Here is a 19,388-nt window from a genome sequence, read left to right as displayed (position 1 = left end):
CTTAGGGAGGGGGTGTGACCCATCGTCGGGGGCCACCACTGATGGTCCCACTTCTGAGAGTCACCGCCCAGCCAAAGTAGCTCCGTTTTAGAGGAGTTAAGCTGGAGATAATTCTCCGCCATCCAGTCAGAGATGGCGAGGATGTCTTCCTGAAGTTTAGCCTGGTCCGGCAAAGTATCCTTGGGAAAAGTGAAAATAAGTTGCGTGTCGTCCGCGTAAGATATCGTTTTGATCTTTCGTTCCCTGGCCAGAAGGGACAGTGAGCGGACGTACACGTTAAACAAAGTGGGGCTAAGGGCAGATCCCTGGGGGACGCCGCATACCAGGGGGATTCTGCTGGACGAGTGCGGTAGGGCATGGATCTGGAAGGAACGGTCAGAGAGAAAAGACGCGAACCAAGCCAGGGCCCCGTCTTTGACTCCGATCTCCCCGAGACGCTTGAGCAGCATCTCGTGGGAGACCGTGTCAAACTCCGCACTCAAATCCAGCAGGACCAGGGCAGAGGTGTTACCTAGATCTTGTGTGGCTCTAAGGTGTTCCGAGACGGCCAGAAGGGCTGACTCCGTGCTATGATTAGCCCGAAAGCCATTTTGGGAATCATCCAGGATGCTATTGGAAACCAGGTGGTCAGTCAGGATGGCGTTCACATGAGCTTCCATGATCTTGGCCAGATAAGGTAAGAGGGAGATGGGTCTAAAGTTTTCCATGATAAGTATAACGGAGACAGGGATGAAAGTAGCAATTGATGTTTTAGATTTTAACATAGTAAAGTTATGACTAGTGTATCTCGTAGGTTGGATGAAAACCAAATACCTAGATATTTAATTTAATTTGTGTGGGACCCCATGTGAAATTAGTGTTGGCAAGCCTGTATTTATAACATAGAGAATTTAGGGGTAAAATCTCAGTTTTATTAAAGTTAAGTTTGTAACTTGAGACCCGACATTAAAGGGAAATTTATTTTATAAATGGATTCGTAAAGAGCAAAGGAGTGGACTTATATATTAAAACATCATCAGCATAAGCAGACAGCTTGGCCTCCAGAGTGCAATGTTTGAAACCAGATATGTGTGAGTTGCTATGAATCAGTTCCAAACATGATTCCAAACATAAATCAAATAGCAGGGGAGATAGAGGGCAACCTTGTCTGGTACCTCTATGTAAACCAAAATAGGGAGAGAAACGTCAATTTCCATGAACACTAGCACAAGGGTTAGACTATAATAATTTGAAAAAGGAAATGGACCTAGGTCCAAACCCAAGCCACTGAATGGTGATAAATAAAAAAGGGCACTTTTGTGGTCAAAAGCTATTTCAGCATCCACTGAAAGAGCTGCAAGGAGAGATTAAAATCGTGAGGCTGGGCTTACAAGATTTGAGAACATCCTACCATCATCAGAAGCCAGTCGTCCTTTAATGAAACCAGATTGGTCTGTTTTAATCAGGAGAGGAAAAACAGATTCAATATGGGAAGCCAGAACCTTAGCAAAAATATTGCATTCATAATTGATAAGGAAAATAGGCTTGTAGTTTTTTTTCAAAATTATGATCCTTATCTTGTATAAGGTATGATGGTGATCAATGCTTCCAGACCACTTGCTTTGTACTCCGATAAGAGTTTAAAAGTTCTATTAATTTGCGTGCAAAAAAATTAGACAAAGACTAAATAAGCTTATTTAAGAATCCATCTGGGCCAGGTGCCTTAGCTTTTCTTCAAGATTTAATTGCATCTAAGATTTCCTGGAGAATCTCAGCCACTAATTCATCAAATGTTTCTGTAAGGGAAGGTGGGCGGGAGATATCCTTAAAAAATCATTGGAGATTGTAAGTAGGTTCAGAAGTGCCTTCAGCATACAGAGTTTTATAAAAAGAAATTAGAAGATTGGAAATATCAGCATTGGAAGTTGATAAAGTGTCATTTCATTCATTAATAATGGAAACAATGGCCTTACGTTACGTTTTAACTTTTAAATAATTAGCAAATATTTTATCGGCTTTACTTTGACCACCATGAAATTTAGATTTCATTTTAAGCGGGATGTTACAGGCGTCTAAAGTAGCAAGTTTATTTAGGTAAGATTGTGCTTCAATAAAGTCATGCAGCATGGAGGAAAACTTTGAGATGAAGTAAAAGCATTATCAAGTTCCTTGATTTGATTTAGTGAGAGGACCTATTTAGCATTCTTGTTCTTGCCAGAGTAAGTAATAGTGAAAGCTCGAAATGAGATTTTAAAAGCAATCACTATTGTCTGTGATAGACGTACCTTCTGAGTTATTTAAATAAATAATTTGTGTATGAACATGTTGGCTTCAGTAATAAATTGGTTGTCAAACAATACTTTTTTAAACCTCCATCTACCCATTGTAGAAGCAATATTTGAGATATCTAGGGAGGCCAATATAGGGGCATGATCGCAAATAAAAATGGAGCCCATTTCAGAGTATTGTAGGGTGGGAAATAGTGTTCTGGTAACACAAATATAATCAATTCTAGAGTTGGTATTATGCATATTGGAGGAAAAAAGAATATTCCAAATTATCAGAATGACAAGTCCTCCAAACATCAAACATTGGCCGAGAGGTAATTGCTGATTGAAATGCTTTGATTGAATTATCAGGTTAAAACTTGTATTGAGACGCTCTATCCATGAAGGGGTCAGCCAGTTGATTAAAGTCACCTGCCATAATATTACGATTAGCAATATTATCTTTATCTTGATGGAGTGCCAAAAACCTGGGTCAGATTTACCAGGGCCATAAATGTTAAACAAGGTAACATGTATTGTCAATGACAACATGAGCTAACACCAATCTACCATCAGTATCAGATTCTGTTGAAACAACTTGTAATTTCAAAGATTTTTGGCAAAGAATAGCAATACCACCTTTACGGGCAACCACTTGAGAATAGAAAACCTGGCCAACCCATTGTCACTTCAATTTAGCAGACTCGGAGGCAATGTGGTGAGTTTCCTGTAAAAAAAGCAAGTGTTGAATTACGTTTAGATAAGTGAGGCAATCCCATTTGCGGCTTAACTAGATTTCCAAGCCCACGAACATTCCATACACAATTTTAAGCATATTGAGGGCATGGGGACAAAACATGTGAGCAGGTATGACAAGCTGCAAAAAAGGAAAAGGGGACAAAACAACATTAGGAATATATGTAGGATGAAAACATGACAAAAAGAGGAAGTCGAGGTCAAAACCAGTGCTCACAGAAAATAAAGGGTAAGAGAGAAGGTAAAGTAGAAAATGGAGATATATAAGGAAATAGTAAGAATTGCAGATCAAGGAGAAATATCCAGATCTGAGTGTGCTGTGAAGAAAAGTGAACATGAGATGTGTCAACACCACAACAAGATCAATAGCTGAGCAAGAACAAGTAAATTTAAAAAAGAAGCAGCCTTCATGGATGAGAATAAAGGGGCAAAATTCATTAAGGTTTCAGAGCAATAGTGTCCATTGTCGTACAGGAAATCTTCTGAAGGAACAGTTTCAACATAGCAGGCAGGATCATCAAACAATTTAGTTGTGCCCTTGTGGGTTATTTTGCACAAGCAGGGATGTAAGATAGCATAGCGTGTGTTAAGATGTCTCATTTGGGGCCACAGGGAGCGAAATTCCTCACATCTGACATTGGTGTCAGTAGAAATGTCCTGAGATATGATGTTGTGTCCAGACCAGATGAGCTGTCTCTTTGATTAAGCTGCCCTCACAATTTGAAGGAGATCAGTAGACTCTAGAAAGAGCATAATTATGCCTTGGGGGCTTGAAGAGAGGGGATTAAGGTGGCCAAGTCAATAAAGGTGTGGTCGAGAGTCCCAGCAAGTCTGTAAAGAATTTTATCAAAAAGTCAATCAGATAGGGACCTTCAAGTGACTCCGGTAGGCCATACAGACAAAGGTTATTGCTAAAATTCCGGTTTTCTAAATCCTCAGTGTGAAGCTTATGTTTTGAGATCTCTCGAATCTGCACAGCCATGTCTTGAAGAGAGACAATACTTGGTATCATTTAGACCGTTCTACCCTCAATTATAATCCGTCTATCTTCAATCTGCTGCAGTTTTTCATTAGTGGCACTCATAAAGGGTTGTAAACCCCTCACTTCATTGAGAATTATATCTAAAATCAGATAACTGAAGGATGCAATAGGAGAGGGAGGGTCATTCTTGGCCTGTTTATATTTTGCACTTGATAGGAGCCTTAGCTGTTTCATGTAGATCGCTAGCCTTTTTCATATGAAACAACTTATTAGGCCACTGTAGAGATTTAGTTCTACCCATAAATCAGGGGTAAATGGTTAGAGCAGGATAGCATGTAAAAGGGCAAAAAGTATATACTGCACAAAAGAGTAAGTGCTGCAGGCTACAGCAGCGAAGGGTCAACTCAGCAGTTTATTACATTACAGAAGAACACTCACTTCAGCACCTGAACTACAGCGACTGTGACAAGAGGTCAGAACCTGTTCCTATGAAGGTGTGACATATGGATAGACCCGAAGGTCCAGATTTCGGAGAAGTCTCTGTTAGGGCAAGCTCCAGCTTAAAACATTACTTTAAAGCACTCCAAAAGCACTTCCATAGAAATCAGCCTCCTCCAAAAGGAAAGTAACAGAGATGGTGAGAGTTGGCAGCCTGTCAAAATGTTACCTACATTGCTTTGCAAGGTAAAGTTTAGAGAAAATGGCGCTCATAAGCAGCAAAGGAGGTTCAGAAAATAAAGAGCGTGCAATAAGGCAAACAAAACAAAACAAAAAAAAGTCATTAGAATGCCCCAGCGAAAATGAGGATAACGGAGCCATAAATACCTGAAATACATGCTTCTGTGAGGCAATAGCACATTACGAGCGGGACGCTATACAAAATGGCACCTGCTTGCCTCAGGAACTAAGAAGAGCTCTCCTGTCAGAAAGCAGCAGTTTTAAGAGGAAATAAAGGATTCCACAAGCACAAGTGTACGTCCATCCTGTTGCCTTAATCAGGAAGGCATCAGTGGATGGCTAATAGCAGTAGAAAACGTCTGCGCTGCAGCAGAGCTTAAGGGATCACGCCATCTTGATTGGTGCACAAGCCACACCTCTTATTTCACATTTTGTAAACTAAGAATAGTAGGTATTTGCATTACATAGCTGTACTTGCGGCGAGGTAGTTTTCTTATTTTGTATTGCATGAGCATCAGAGAAACGGTTCTGTTTGTTAGACTATTCCTTCAATACTATATTGGCCTATTATGTTTTATGACATTATCTACAGACATACAAAAATGCATGGCGAACAGATGAACACTCAAATGTGGACAGCTTTTTGGAGATTTTCCCTGAGATCTATCATTTGTATCCCTTAACACTAAAGCAGGTCAAATTTGGCAAAGATGGTCTATTAGAAAATTGTATCACAAGGGCATGTATGTTGACGATTTCTGGGGTATCTCACTGTTAAGTTGAATGTAATATATGTTTTCAAAAACTGATGCTGCAATAAATCTATGTGGCCAAAATGGGAATGCTCTTTTTCATTTTCTTGTACATATCTGTAGATAACATTTTCCCTATACGTTTGGGATATGCTTCCTCATATACTTTATTTGCACTAAATGCAAATTGTAATGCCAGGTGTTTTTCAAAATGTTTATATATTTATCCCATTCACATTAACATCAATGTCACAAACAGCCCATCGGCCGGAAGACTTTAATTTGACAGAGACTTCAGTCACCTCAACCAAGGCAGTTTCTGCATTGCAGATACGTAAAGGGCACCTGCTAGGTAGATATTACAAAATACATTTGATCTTAGAATATTATATATTTATTTTTCTATATGATAACCCCTATTTGCATGCCATGATTTTGTAAATAGTATTTTACTTTGCCATTTATCCACTTTGCACATGAAAAGCACTTAGCGGTATCAGGTGATGGTTGTGTGATGGTACATCACCCAGATTGGTGCGCTATATCTTTGAAGCCAAAACTAATCCTTAAATTGTAGCAATGCACTGACAGAGGTTGATGTAAGACATAGTAGCCCTTCAATCATTGTGGCAATTGCTGTTGGCTATTCCTTGAGTAAAGGCATGAGAGGGTACTCAGTGAAGGTGTCGAATGCCCTCACTCTAACACAAATGGTGTCATATTACAGTTTTTGTGTGTTTTATTCTCTGCGCTTAAAGACATTGGTGCTTTTTGGAGCACTTTAAGGATCTGTCCAAGAGCTCTTTTGTGCTCACTTGCAAATTCGTAGTTTCCTTCTCAGCTACCAAGTATTGCTGCTAATGGCTTTGGGTGGTTCATCTACACTGTCAGTTCCCTTGACTTTCCCATGATTCAAGCAATAATTAAGACATATCGTTCCCGTCTTAAAGATAGGTCGAACAAGTCTTCATTCCTACAAGCAGACGCTCCTGCTAGTAAGAAACTGAAAATGTGTCGAGGGGCCTCAGTGAATATTTGGAGAAGTTTTTAAAGTTTACCATTGTAAAGCGAATATCCAGCACTCACCTAATTTGAACCACCTTCTCATTTGTAGAAGAGTGGGAGGTGCAATATGATTGCATGACTTCTAGGGAAGGAGTTGAATTCACAACTGGTTGCACACATTCCCTCACTACAGCAGCCTGGTGCTCCTCGGAAAATTACAAAGATATAGCCTTGTTGATTCCACATATTTGCCAGACATCCCTGTACAACAAGGCCAGCAGCAACATGAAGCTAAATATGTTTTGCACCCTGTAAAGTAGTCTTTGCAGCTTTAGAGGTTGCACCACTGGGCGTGGGTTCAGCAGGTGTAAATTCTCGTGCAGGAGATTTATTTGAATCCCCTGAAAAAAAAATCAGTGAAAATAGTAGACTGGCGACTCTGATTTGTAGATTTATTTTCTTTTTCAATTTTACGATTCGGCCCATGCGGTACTTTTCTAACAAGTGTATTTTACTTGCTTTTGCAGAGAATTTGAGATTCCAGGGGTTGAATGAAGAGCAGCCTTCTGCCTGTCTGTTATAACTTTTAATATAATTCCTACATTTATTTGGGTAAAGACCAAAATTAGTTCACTCTCATTATTGTGTTTATTGTTCTGTTGACAGCGGGACATACATTTTATTCTGCATTGAGTCATTTTTAAATACTTATTAATGCACTGAAATACATTAAAGACTTTTTGTGCTTATTTACATCCATTCTACTTTGCTCTCAACTTTATTTTACTTATCGGTTCACTATTTTGCTAGTAGAGAGCAGAAAACCAAAACTGTTTTCCTGACATGGTTTTAGACTGGGCAAACAATACACAATTATGTCATTTCCGGTGCTGTTCTTGCCCCTTCCTTTTAGGAGATTTGTACTTTGCCCACTGTTAGTCGGACGTTAAATAACCATCTTCGGTTACACATAACTCTGGACTCCCCGCTGACTTCGGCGCCAATGATCAGGTTTCTGTATGCGGCTAGTTGTGCAGTCTAACACAGTATCATGATACAGCATAAACAAATATACTAGCCAAATGCAGATTTTATTCTAATGCGCCGGCTACACACACCATCTTTTACAAAACGTTTCTATAAATAAAAGCTGCACTTGGATTTCACTCGGGGACATCACATTTAGCTAAAAGAAAGCAAATAAATGAATACTCCTCTCTGTGTATGCTCAGCAAGGTTTCTGTTCATCCCCTAAAGTGCAGAGGCTACGCCCAATCATGCAGGCTTGTTTGTCCTGTGGTTTGCGAATTGGAAGGTCCAGTGCCCAGAATTTTTCTACAAACGCAGTTTCTGGGAAAGTGTAGTTAAAGGTTAGCTTCCATGTGGTTGCGTCATCGAGCTGTTTCAGCTCGAGGCATGTTTGTTCTTCATCCCGTCATCATCAGGTGATTGTTCTGCCTCACTGTGTTAACTTCACCAGTTAACTTTACCAGAGGCTTCGAAATAATATGTTGTGCCATCGTATCCAGGTCTGTTTTATAAATATATAAAAGTTGCAGTTCACTTGATGCTGCCACTGCACCGTCATCATGTACACGAGTCCAGACATCTGTTAGAAAGTGTGCTGAGGAACACCAACACACTGATGCACAGATAAGTTGACTTGAACCATTAAAAACTTTTCATGGTGTTGGTTGGTGAATATGTGGCATGTGCCCGGTGATGCCTGAAGGTTTCAAGCTGAAATGAGAGAGATGTAAAATATTAGACCTGTAGAATACCTGTCAGTTTCACAGTATTTCAGGAAAGTTGCAATATAATCTATTGGGGCGCTCTGGCATTTTCGTCATAGGTTCTAAGGTATGGCTAGATTTCAGGGTAGGAGGACCTGCCATGATCAACCATGCCCCCCAGACCCACATGCTAGCCTCCAGCAGTGTGGCACTGGAATTATTTGTTTGCCTTGGATGATTTTGGTTTCCAGATGTGCACTGAGTGGTACAAACCTTGCTTGTGGGCATTCATTAAAACGTTGTCTGGTTGGAAAGGTCCGGTTCTAGATAAAAATTAGGGTGGGGGAACCGTTGAGCCAAACTTATTATGTACATGTATTTGTGTGTATAAAGGTATAGGTATTTGACAGCAGGACCTTAGCTAGAGAGTAGAGGAGCTCTGGACATGGGCAGGTTTCATAAGCTGAGATTCAGAATAATTTACAGTAAGGTAAAATAATCAAAGATTATTAAGTAGAGTTCCAGGGTAGATTCAGCTGCAAAAATTGTTACATTTCCCAAAATCTGCGCATTAGTGGCTATTTTACAACCATTTGTAGGTAGTATCCCACATCACATTGATATATACACACGCACCTTACACTGGCTGGAGTGTTACTTCCAATGCATGTTTTGTAGCGGATCAAGAGCCTCTGCATGTAGCTGTTCACACATTTATGTATAGGGCTCCCTGAGCTCATCCTTGTGAGCAAGTGCTTGCCCCTCACAACAGTGCACTAGTAGATCTAGTCCACATTTGCATTCAATTTGATGAAGGGGCTTGCAGATCATCATATGAAAGCAATGTGTGCACAGTGCATAATGGTGCTCAGCGTTATCTGGGCAATAATTATTTTTGCTCTGTAGTTTGCTTAATAAAGCTAATTCTGATATTGCGTCACACTTTTGCCAGAATAAACATTTGTCTAAGAGGACAGAGGCTCATTGCTCCTCCATAAGGCACAAGCCTTCTTGGTGATTTTGATTGCTGTTACCCTCCGTTAGTTTTGGCTCCTTTTTATAACTTTTGCTTGTCACCTATTCTTGAGGTAGCCTATGATATGCTTAGTAAACATACCTGTCTTTTTCATCAATCATCTTTACTGTCCTCTAAGGTTTGAGGGTGGGTGGGCATCTCTCATCCCTGAGAAGCATGGTAATACGGGCGATCAATACCGATCAATATGTACAACCATTTAGTGGTTGTACGTGATGCTGATGAAACAGGACAGAGATGTTTTAAGGCACGGGCAAAGTGGATTCTGGAAAACACACAAGATGATGGACAGAATGTTGCACAATGGCAAAACATTCACCCCCAGTCACAGATCTGGGTTTAGTCCATCGTTATTTTGCTCACCAAGCCACCCCAGTTCAGACATGGCCATAAGCAAATCAGTCTTGACCCTGTGCCTCATGGGAACAGTCCAGCCCGAACTGCCAAGCCATGTCTTCCCTGGACCGTAATCAAGCACCCTAGGACCGATTTCTGGCTAACAGCCTTCATCAGCCCGGATAGCTTGACTCCAGTGGCGTAGTGAGCACGGGATCCACGTCTGGGCATACCCTTCCACATAGGGTGAACAGCAAAATACACAAGATGATGGACGGAATGTTGCACAATGGCAAAACATTCACTCTCAGTCACAGATCTGGGTTTAATCCATCGTTATTTTGCTCACCAAGCCACCAAAGTGGGTTCTGGCCCATGGCCCCAGCCTTTCAAGGGGCTCCCTGGTAGAGCCAGTTCTGTTCTGCAAAGTCTTTCCCTGATGACCTTTCAAAATTCATAAACAGATTTTAAATACTGTGTTCCTTTAATTAATTTTTAATGTGGATGATGTGCAAGAGTCTATTACGGCATTTTGCAGAGAAATGTGTTTGTTTCATGCATCATCCATAAAAAAGTTTGTTAGATCAAAACAGGACCCTTATGCGAGAAACTGGAGTTTATTTGCAGTAATATGAGTAAGCTGCCGCTGTGTTACAATATTGAAAACAAACATTTAGGATTTGGTGTGTGCCTGTGCACTGTCAGTGACCTGGCCAAAGAGCGCATGAACGAGCTGAAATCAGATCATAAATTCAAAGCTGTTCAGAACAGTGGCCTTTAAAATATATTTGGCCTATGGCCCCAAAATACTTAAGATATCCCTGAGACAGGCTCTGATTAACATTTTCTCTCAGACCATATTGTTTAATCCAAGTAGGTGAACATTTTTGTATCAAATTGTAGAGTACTCATTAAAAAAAAAACACATGCACATTGTTCCCTGTTCCATTTTTCTACTTTTAGTTTTTGTTACTGTTTAGCAGGAGAACCTCCCCTCTGAGCTATCCCATTTGCCCACCGCCTTTACACCTCAGTACTGCTCCTCACTCCAACCTCTTGCCATTAGTGCTTATAAGGATTTTCTTTTCGATTCTTCTCTTTCTTGCCAGGGGGCACCTGTTTTCTCTTCCATTTGCAAAACTCAATTTCTTCTGTAGTTCCCTTGTTCTCCTGCTCTGATTCTTCCCACCAAGACAGACACACACTATCGTTTCCTCTTTACCTGTGAACGGCCCTGCATTCTGTCCTCCATGTTCCTTCGGAAAGGAAGAAATAGAAAAGCAATTATTAGGGCCCTAACCTGGGTATTTCCCTTTACAAATTCCTTACTCTAATTTTTTACATTTAAAATTGTTTTCATGTATTTCTAATTCCTCTTGTAGGTATTGTTGAAAATGATTGTGATAAGACTGGTTGCGGATTGTGCACCTTTCTTGGTTGCAGATTGTGCACCTTTCTTGGTTGAAGATTGTGCACCTTTCTTGGTTGCAGATTGTGCACCTTTCTTTTTGCAACCAGCCTTTAATTTTTGCACTGTGACTTATGTAGTAAGGGCTCTCATCGCAAAAGTTGCAGTCAGAGGGGGTTGCAGGATGCCCTGCTTAATAAATATTAATTAGGGAGGTCCTCCTGTGATTGGCTGCAAACAGGGATGGGCACCTGAAAGGAACAGCAGACCACCATTCATATGTTTGCGTTCCCCAAAGAGAAGCTTATTAAAGCAGCCCGTCTTCCTTAAAGGAACCAGTGCTCCTGGAAAAAACATATAAGTTTCCTGTTTAGGAAAACTTTTGGTGGAGTAGGCAGTTGTCCTGCCTACTCCAGCGGAGGCTGCTACTAAGATTCCCAAAGGGGAAGGAGTCCCCTAAGACTCCTTTCCCTTTGCAAATCAGTTACAATTTTCATCTAGGTGTTTGAAACTGCAATTGTGGTTTGAACCACTGATCAGTGACCAACCATTGATACCTATCCTACCAAATCATAATTTGAAAAGAACTCCCCTTCCAAATTGTGATCCGATATGGGTCACTAAACACATTTTGTGAGTTGGAAATACTTTTCTGACTCACAAAATAGATTTAGTACATTGTAAAAAAAAAAAAGTATGTGTTTGCAAACCTATCATTTTGAGAAAAGCAGCGTTTGGAAATGCAAAATGGTTTCCTCTATTTGTCCCTTGTATCGAATTGTTTACTAGACTCCTCGTGCATTGTATACAATGTGTAATGATAAGTGCATTCTCTCACACAGTCAGCAAACCAGTCCGTGAAATTTGACAGAGATAAACTTTTTCTGACCCCAAGCTTCATAGCATGCGCCATTTTCTTTGGGCCACTAGACATTTCAATCTGGGCTAAACAATGCTTTCTGGCAACATAAAGATATTTGATTCATATGGGATAGAAGGTGGGTGATTTCCCCTTTTCCATATACTATTAAAGCCTATTTAGGCAACACTCAGGGCTTTATAAAAACAACTCGTGGCCCTCCATTGCAATGGAAAGAAATCTTTATATGGCACTCCCACATCTACAACCCCCATACTTACCTTGGCAACACCGGATAACCATTCAACAACAGAATGTCTTTCAATGCCCATTTCTCTAGTTGTTCACCCATAGGAACAGCCCTAAAATTCGGTCCAATTGCATTATCCCAGCAATCATATTCTTTAGGCTGATTTAGAGCAATCTTCTTGCACCACACTCGCTACCTTTAGAAACGCACAAAATACTGCGAATATGACTGAGTGACATATTGGCATCAAGACCATGATAGACAGACCGGTGGACCAATTACAATTATTTGTATATAACACGTTTGAAAATAAATTAATCATGTGTTTGTGGTTTCTTGAAATGCAGACTTGAGAGGTATAGAGTTATTCATATGCTGAACATTGCCAATGTTTTAATAATGCTTTACTGTCCTTTTAGAGCGCTCAGATTTGGGGGACCTTGCACCCCGATCGCCCTTAGAACCAGTGTTTGAAGATGGTCCTTTAGGGCCAGCAATGCCAAGGACCCGAACGCCTCAAGAATTACGTGACCTGTGGCAGAAGGCCATCCTCCAGCAGATACTGCTTCTGAGAATGGAGAAGGAAAACCAGAAGTTGCAAGGTTGGTGAAGGCATGCATTGTGCAAAGTACACGTGTTGTTTCTGCAGTCTGGCTTGGGTTTCAGTGGACATTTTTTTACACTTACCTAATCCACCATTGTTTGTTTGGTCTTATAGTTTCTTTATGTTTGTGATTTTTCATTTGCTCATTGAACGTTGGGTAAATCCTCCCTTTGTTGTGGCTCTGGAGGTGCTGGGACCGACCAGGGCCTCAGTCACCTCCAGGTCAAACAAGCTCAGGCACATTATATACTTAGTGTTCAGCACAGCCAGTTTGTTGAGGCGTCCAGGGTGTGTTGCTATGAAATTATACTATGCCTGAAGCAAGGGCGAGGCCTGGGGTGAAACAGAGTGCGTTAACTCTCTCTTACCGGTTCTTATACTTACCCAAGCACATTTCCTGTTTGCCAAACTTCATGTTTATAGTGCTATGAGCAGTGGCCAGTGTTGCTGATGCATACCGGTTTCACAGTATTATGATGGCTCTGAGGGCTGCAAAGCTCTAAAACATTTTGAATATTTTATAATATTATATTTTTCTTCCACCATGTGTAGCAATGTAAGGAATTAATAGAGCAAACAGATTCATGTGAAAATGGCCCAACCCCACAACGTAAGCCAAAAGTTTGCACGGAGTTATGTGGCAAAATAAAATCAGGCACGTAAGTGGTAAGAAGTTATCAGGGTATGTAAATCCCTGTGAGTCTTGGAAAGGGGTGTGGGTGCTGCTGAAATGCTTTTTTCCACCGGGATTATATAAAAAACAACTTAACCATACTATACTAAGCATATTACAATGCTGTCAAAGTAGAATGTGATAGAGCAGGAACAAATGGTAGTGTATAGATCTTTGCAGAGTCGCGGAACCCCAGTCCTCAGTTTAGTGGCAGGGAACACGGTACTTTACTGTGTACAGGGAATAGAAGTAGACAACACATTTAGTCACTTTCCACATTGTGGAGGCGAGTCCCACCATACGGGGCTGAGCTGCCGTTCAGATGTATCGACTTGATATCCTTATTTCTCGGAATAGCCCATAGGAGACTTATCAGACCTGGGATCTGCATAATTGAACACTGTAACTAGATACATCTACAGGACTCTACCGGTCTTGAATGGACCCACTGATTAAGTGATAGTATTTGTTTGATAAATACATGGCTTCCTGATGAAGGCTACTTGTTGAAACGCACGTAGGAGATTGGATTATACAGCCATGACAGATACAAGGAATGAATTATACAGCCCTTAAGTCACAGGATTGTTTTAAGATGAATGCAGAATATATTGCATTGTGAATGTGTATTTACCTTATCGAATTATAAGAATTCTGGACTGAATGCTAAAATTAAATACAGGAACTTTTCTTTTATTGAATACTAGCCGCTTAAGTCTCTACCAACCTAAAATAAAGGCACAGTATATTTGTGTATCGGCATTGAAATATCAAATGCTGTTGATGCACTGTACTGTATGGAAGGATGAGAGAGGATGTAGGTTTGAATGCTTGAGATACTTTTGACAGGTTGTACGGATGGTATGTTTTCGCAGAAGCTTAAAATATATTATGTATAGAAATTGATAGAAATAAATAAAACAATGTTTTTTTAATATAATAAATGTGCTATATTTGAATAATTCTGTGTCTTTGGTCATTAGTAACAATGCCCAGAGAATATCAGCATAATATGTAACCTTAGTTGAAACGTGTAGTTGCCTATGATTTTCAGTACAACTTATTGTTTTGTTCCTTTTTCAAGAATAAGATTCTTTTTGAGGGGAACCCCAATATATTTGCATTTGTAGCACACAATATCCATTGTATAAAGCTCTCCAGCCTTCCAACTAAATTATGTGGGAAGAATGCCTAATCTCACACGAGTCCTAAGCTTCACCCTCCCTGATTGGCGAGTAACTATAAAAAACATGCCAGAAACAGTTTGGGACAGAAGTTGCTGTTGACCAGGTTGCAATGGTGGCATTTAAAGTAATCTCTCGTTTTACGGGCACAAATAAGTTAACATTGTCATTCTCTCATTGCTATTTTTTTAAAACTACCGGCAACATTTTATATACGTTCAGTGTTCATTGAAGTCACACATCAGCAATCATATTTTCAGATGTTTACGTTAAGTTGTAAAATCATCATTAGTATCCTGTGGATAAGTAATCTGTTTTTAATCATCTAATACCTCTAGGTTGCAGTCGCTTGAAACAAACAATTGGAAAGCAAAACAACAAGGTTACAAATGTTTTGTTTTGTTTTTTAAATGAAGCAATGCAAAGAGATGCTTTACACCTAAAACATATACTTTGGAATTACTCTTTCCCCAGATTCTTCTTTAGGCTTCTTCAGACATCTTATGGTCGGATATCGCTGTTCTCATGGATGGCAGCCACACATCTAAGTAGAAATGTTTGTTGGATATGTCTATACTGGCATTAGCATTCACCATCTTCAAGCTCTTATTGAGCAGCTCTATTACAATAGGCACCTTTTTGGAGTGACTTCTCACCCCCATGTTCTCACCCAAACAACACTTGATACTCATTTACAAAGTGTATATCCAACATTTAGACTATTTAAATGTGGCAACATTGTAGTCTACAGTAGCAGAGGTGAATTCGGCACTCATTGAAACACCTGCATTTATAGCTTTCATCGAGTGTTCTGTAGGTGCAACATAAAGTGCTGAGATGAAGGTACAGTAGCATATTTTATTGTCATGGTTCCAGCCAACAACCTGCCTTTTGTTAATGGCTAAGAGAATATGTCTTGAATAGGCACATATTACAGCACCTTATTGATCCGCTACCTTCACCGGAGAATTGGGTCATGGTGAATATATATAGCGTGATCTCCTGGCATTCATTATCTGATCCAGGGTAGTCAGATTGACTCACCTCACCTGTTTCACCTACGCCTCTGTGTTTACCAGCAGTTGACCTTTGCAGTACATCGGTCAGACGTGCTGATGTCTGTACAGATTTGTGGTGTTCAAGTCCACCCGAGGGTTAATACAATTACAGCTGTTTTATGCGGGCACTGTGTCTCTATGCTCCCACCCCCTAATTCTTAGGTCACAGTGATGTTGAGGGACTTCCTCAGTTATGCTGCTGTTTATAGAATGTCCTCATATTTTTTATTTTAGGCTACCCCAAGGTTTGCTACCAATGCCCCATGGTTGCTCCTTTCACCTAAAGGGTTATGCAGACTCCTTCTCTACCCGACCTTTCGGCATCCGATATTCCCTGAATGCCTCTCTAGCTTGACATCTAGACTACATGTACCGGTGGAGACATACTGAATATATAAGTCGTAGAAAATACTTGAGAGTTTCTGCAGAAGAAACCAGTGCCATGTGTCCTACTAAGAACTCTGAGGTCAGAGAGCCAATGATATGTGAGATGTGCCCTCTGAAAAGAGCACAGTAAGATGGTAGAGCCTTCTGTCGCCAAGCCACTCAGAGGAAGATGGCCTTCCTCTGCCATCTTGCCAATGGGCCGGCGACCTTAACACTTGTATGAAATGTCTTTCCTTATAATTTTCTTTGCAAAAATAACTATTTTCTGGGCTGTATTGTAAATTTTCTAATTTCAGTGTTGCTTAATGGCAGTACCATTATGGTATTAAGCACAGGCAGTATTTGAAAATAAATACCATAATTATAAATATCTAGCATCAAATGTACCTTAAAATTGCACTGTTTATGTCTCGGCCTAAACAGCCCATTCACTATGATGTCACATTGCTACCAATTTTAATTTTACATGGGGCACTACTCTCTTCAGGATGAGAGAGTAGTCACTTGTTCCCACATACTCAATTTCTGTTCAAGGATTTTTTAACCACAAGCAAAATAACTTTTTGCTAATTTTGTTCTCCACCTCTAATAGAAACAGGGCCAACTGTTAAAATGTGCCCCCCCCTTTTTGTAGAATATATAGCCAGGTATCTAGAATTACTTTGCGTGACCTCCCTTCTGATCCCAGCCTTACCATTTCAGAGTTGGTATCATGAAGAAGTCTCACTATTCTAGTCCTCCTTCACAGGTGAGGACTCCTGGTGGAAACCACCCTGATAGGTTTCTTTGTGTTGCCCGCTGGCACCCTATCCATGATCTCAAAGCAGTGAGGGTCCATGCAGAAGGGGCTACTTGAAACTGTGTACACAGGTCAAAGAGAAATAGTACTAGTAACCATAGTAGGTGTATGCAGCAATGGCCTGTCCTTCATGTGTACCACCTGCAAATTGTGTTTGAAGCCCAGTGGTCTTTAGACTCAGAAAAGTCACTTGGTAAAAGCATTACCTTTTAATTATTCTAGCTAAGAAGCAGGGGCAATGCCCCCACACTTAGTGCCCCCCATTCAACCTATAGCCTATGAATCTCTGTGAAATAGGGAGTCATGGGGGACTTATGGCATTCCGTTGGAGGATCACACCACCTTGTGTTACCCCACTCTTAAGAAGAACGCACGAACCGCTACAATCCAGCGGCTGCTCCTCCGCTATGGCGGAGAAGTGTCGGTCCCCATTGTCTACAACAAGGGGTGGTGATGGACAGAGTCTCTGAATTAAGCAGAATACTCTCACCCAGTCAAGAGATCAGGGCTAGATCCAACACCGTTTTTTAGCTCATTGCACCATCCCAGTTTCAGAACCTGGCTGTATGCAAATTAGTCTGTCCCTGGCCCAGTGCATCATGGGAACAGGGCAGACCAGACTACAAAAGCCAATTCTTACACTGGGAAGGAAACAAGCTTCCGGGGACCGGTTTCTGGCATTACAGCCGTCTTCGGCCCGGCTTGCTTGAATCCTGATGGTGCAATGAGCAAGGGACTCACATCTGAGTATACCCTTCCACGCTTAGGCTGTCCATCACCACCCCCTTTTTGTAATTATTTTGGTCCCCATTGTCAGCACCCTCGAAAACTTGAAAAATAAAGAAATCATAAAAACGTTTTTAAACTAGTTTTAAACTCGTTTTATTTTTCTTCTAAGAGTCTTGAGGGGTGGGCCAGGGAATGATAGGCACTGAGGGGAGTGGGAGGTGCACTGCCTTCAGTGTGCATGTGTTTTTGGGCAGCTGTCTCAGGTCGGCCAAACCTACAGGCGCACTGAAGCGGTCTCCAACCCGGAAACGCAGCTCGGGTTGGAGACCGCATCAGTGCACATGTGGATTTGGCACAGCTCCCAGTCTCCCTGGAAGCTCAAATCAAGGGAGAATAGCATCAGGATTGGCCGCAGGGGATTCTACAAGCCTGTCTGTAGAGGAGCAGAAGAGTGCGATGCGGCTTAAGGTAAGTTCTTATTTTGTATTTTTTATTCCCCATCCTTGTCCGTCCATCCCCTCCTCTCCCGCCCTGCCACTCTGCCCTGACACCAGCTGCCGCTGCTACAATCAAACCAGCAAAGACAAATTTGATGGCTATTAAAAAGGGGTGATAGCAGCAACACTTCGGCCAGCCTACCCGAGACACAGATCCAGAAAATTCAAAGGCTCCAGAACAAGGCAACCTAGACAAGCCTGAAGCTAAAAAGCACGAGAATGACAACCGTGTTAGTTTGCATGTATGTAGCAGCGTTGTTATTCGGTCTTCACTGCATTGTGCCTGTAGGTGCCACAGGTGTTCGTCTTGTGCTTGAAATGTTTCTATCCTTTAAGTCAGATGCCCTCCCGTGCATTTGCTGTTCATCCTTAGGAAACCCAATGTGTCATTTTATTGTTAACATCTTTTCTGTGCATGTTATGTGTAATTACGTGTCAGGTGTGTGGTTTTCTTTTGTTACATAATGCATGCATACTATTTATTTTAATTTGATTGTATTGATCAAGAATAATATCTAACACGTTACCTATATGTACCCAATTCTCAAGTTATTGACTTTATGGGGGGGGGTGGGGGGGGGTGGAAGCTAATTCTTCTCTACTGTGTATTTTACATGTACCTAGAGCGCATCTGTACCAGAAATTAAAGGGTCTGTTTCACAGTGGGAACTGGTTTGGAAGGGCTCGAAGAAAGGGTGACAAGGAGAGAGAACTGTTGAAAAAATGAGTTTTCCAGGTTCCTCTTTCTTCTTTGACCCACCAACCGGGCACTTGCTGTTCAGATTCGTATGCAGCTCTGTTCAAACCTCTCAATGCGCTTGGCTTTTAAGTTCTTTACTTTGTCTTTTAGCGTCTGAAAATGATTTGCTGAACAAACGCCTGAAACTCGATTATGAAGAAATCACTTTGTGTCTGAAAGATGTAACATTGGTTTGGGAGAAAATGTTAAGTGTGCCAGGAAGATCAAAGACCAAGTTTGACGTGGAAAAGATTCATAATGCTGTTGCCAAAGGTATGTGAGACACTAGGATGGTTTGCTGAGCCGAACATGTTTGCATTTCTCTACGTGGTGTTTGTTAAATATTGACCCATGACTGTAGTATTGCGCCAGACTGGGCCCCTTATGGTAATGAGCTAGCGCAGGGGTGGAGGCGCGCAGCATACACCAGTGAGCCTGACGCTGACTCTCAGTCGGAAGTGACGTGCCCGAGCGCACGCCTTCCTTTTATTACTTCCCCGCAGGCCACGCCTGGCCTGCGGATGCGTGCGTGAGTAAGCTAGAGTGCTAACAGCACTACATCCCTATCCAACTTTACAAAGTTTTATATCTTTATCACAGAATGTCTCAGAATAGGATAATCAGTCTCTCACAGTTTCAAATAACCAAATGCTGTACTTGCGTGTCCCTTGTTGACG

At 41.2% G+C, this 19,388-nt stretch overlaps 1 protein-coding gene across 6 annotated transcripts in view; it reads left to right on the top strand.

Annotated features, from left to right (window-relative positions):
* TBC1D1 (TBC1 domain family member 1) overlaps positions 1-19,388 on the top strand; it is a 990,385-nt gene that overhangs the window by 771,172 nt on the left and 199,825 nt on the right. For all 6 annotated transcript variants that reach the window (XM_078678347.1, XM_078678346.1, XM_078678350.1 and 3 more), the window contains 2 exons: positions 12,461-12,643; positions 18,823-18,984. In XM_078678347.1, the coding sequence (XP_078534473.1) occupies positions 12,461-12,643; positions 18,823-18,984 (345 nt within the window). The remainder of the gene's footprint in view (positions 1-12,460; positions 12,644-18,822; positions 18,985-19,388) is intronic.

The sequence above is a fragment of the Lissotriton helveticus genome, chromosome 2_2 (genome assembly GCF_964261635.1).
Source record: "Lissotriton helveticus chromosome 2_2, aLisHel1.1, whole genome shotgun sequence".
Taxonomy (NCBI): Eukaryota; Metazoa; Chordata; class Amphibia; order Caudata; family Salamandridae; genus Lissotriton; species Lissotriton helveticus.
This window is presented reverse-complemented; position numbering and strand designations above follow the sequence as displayed.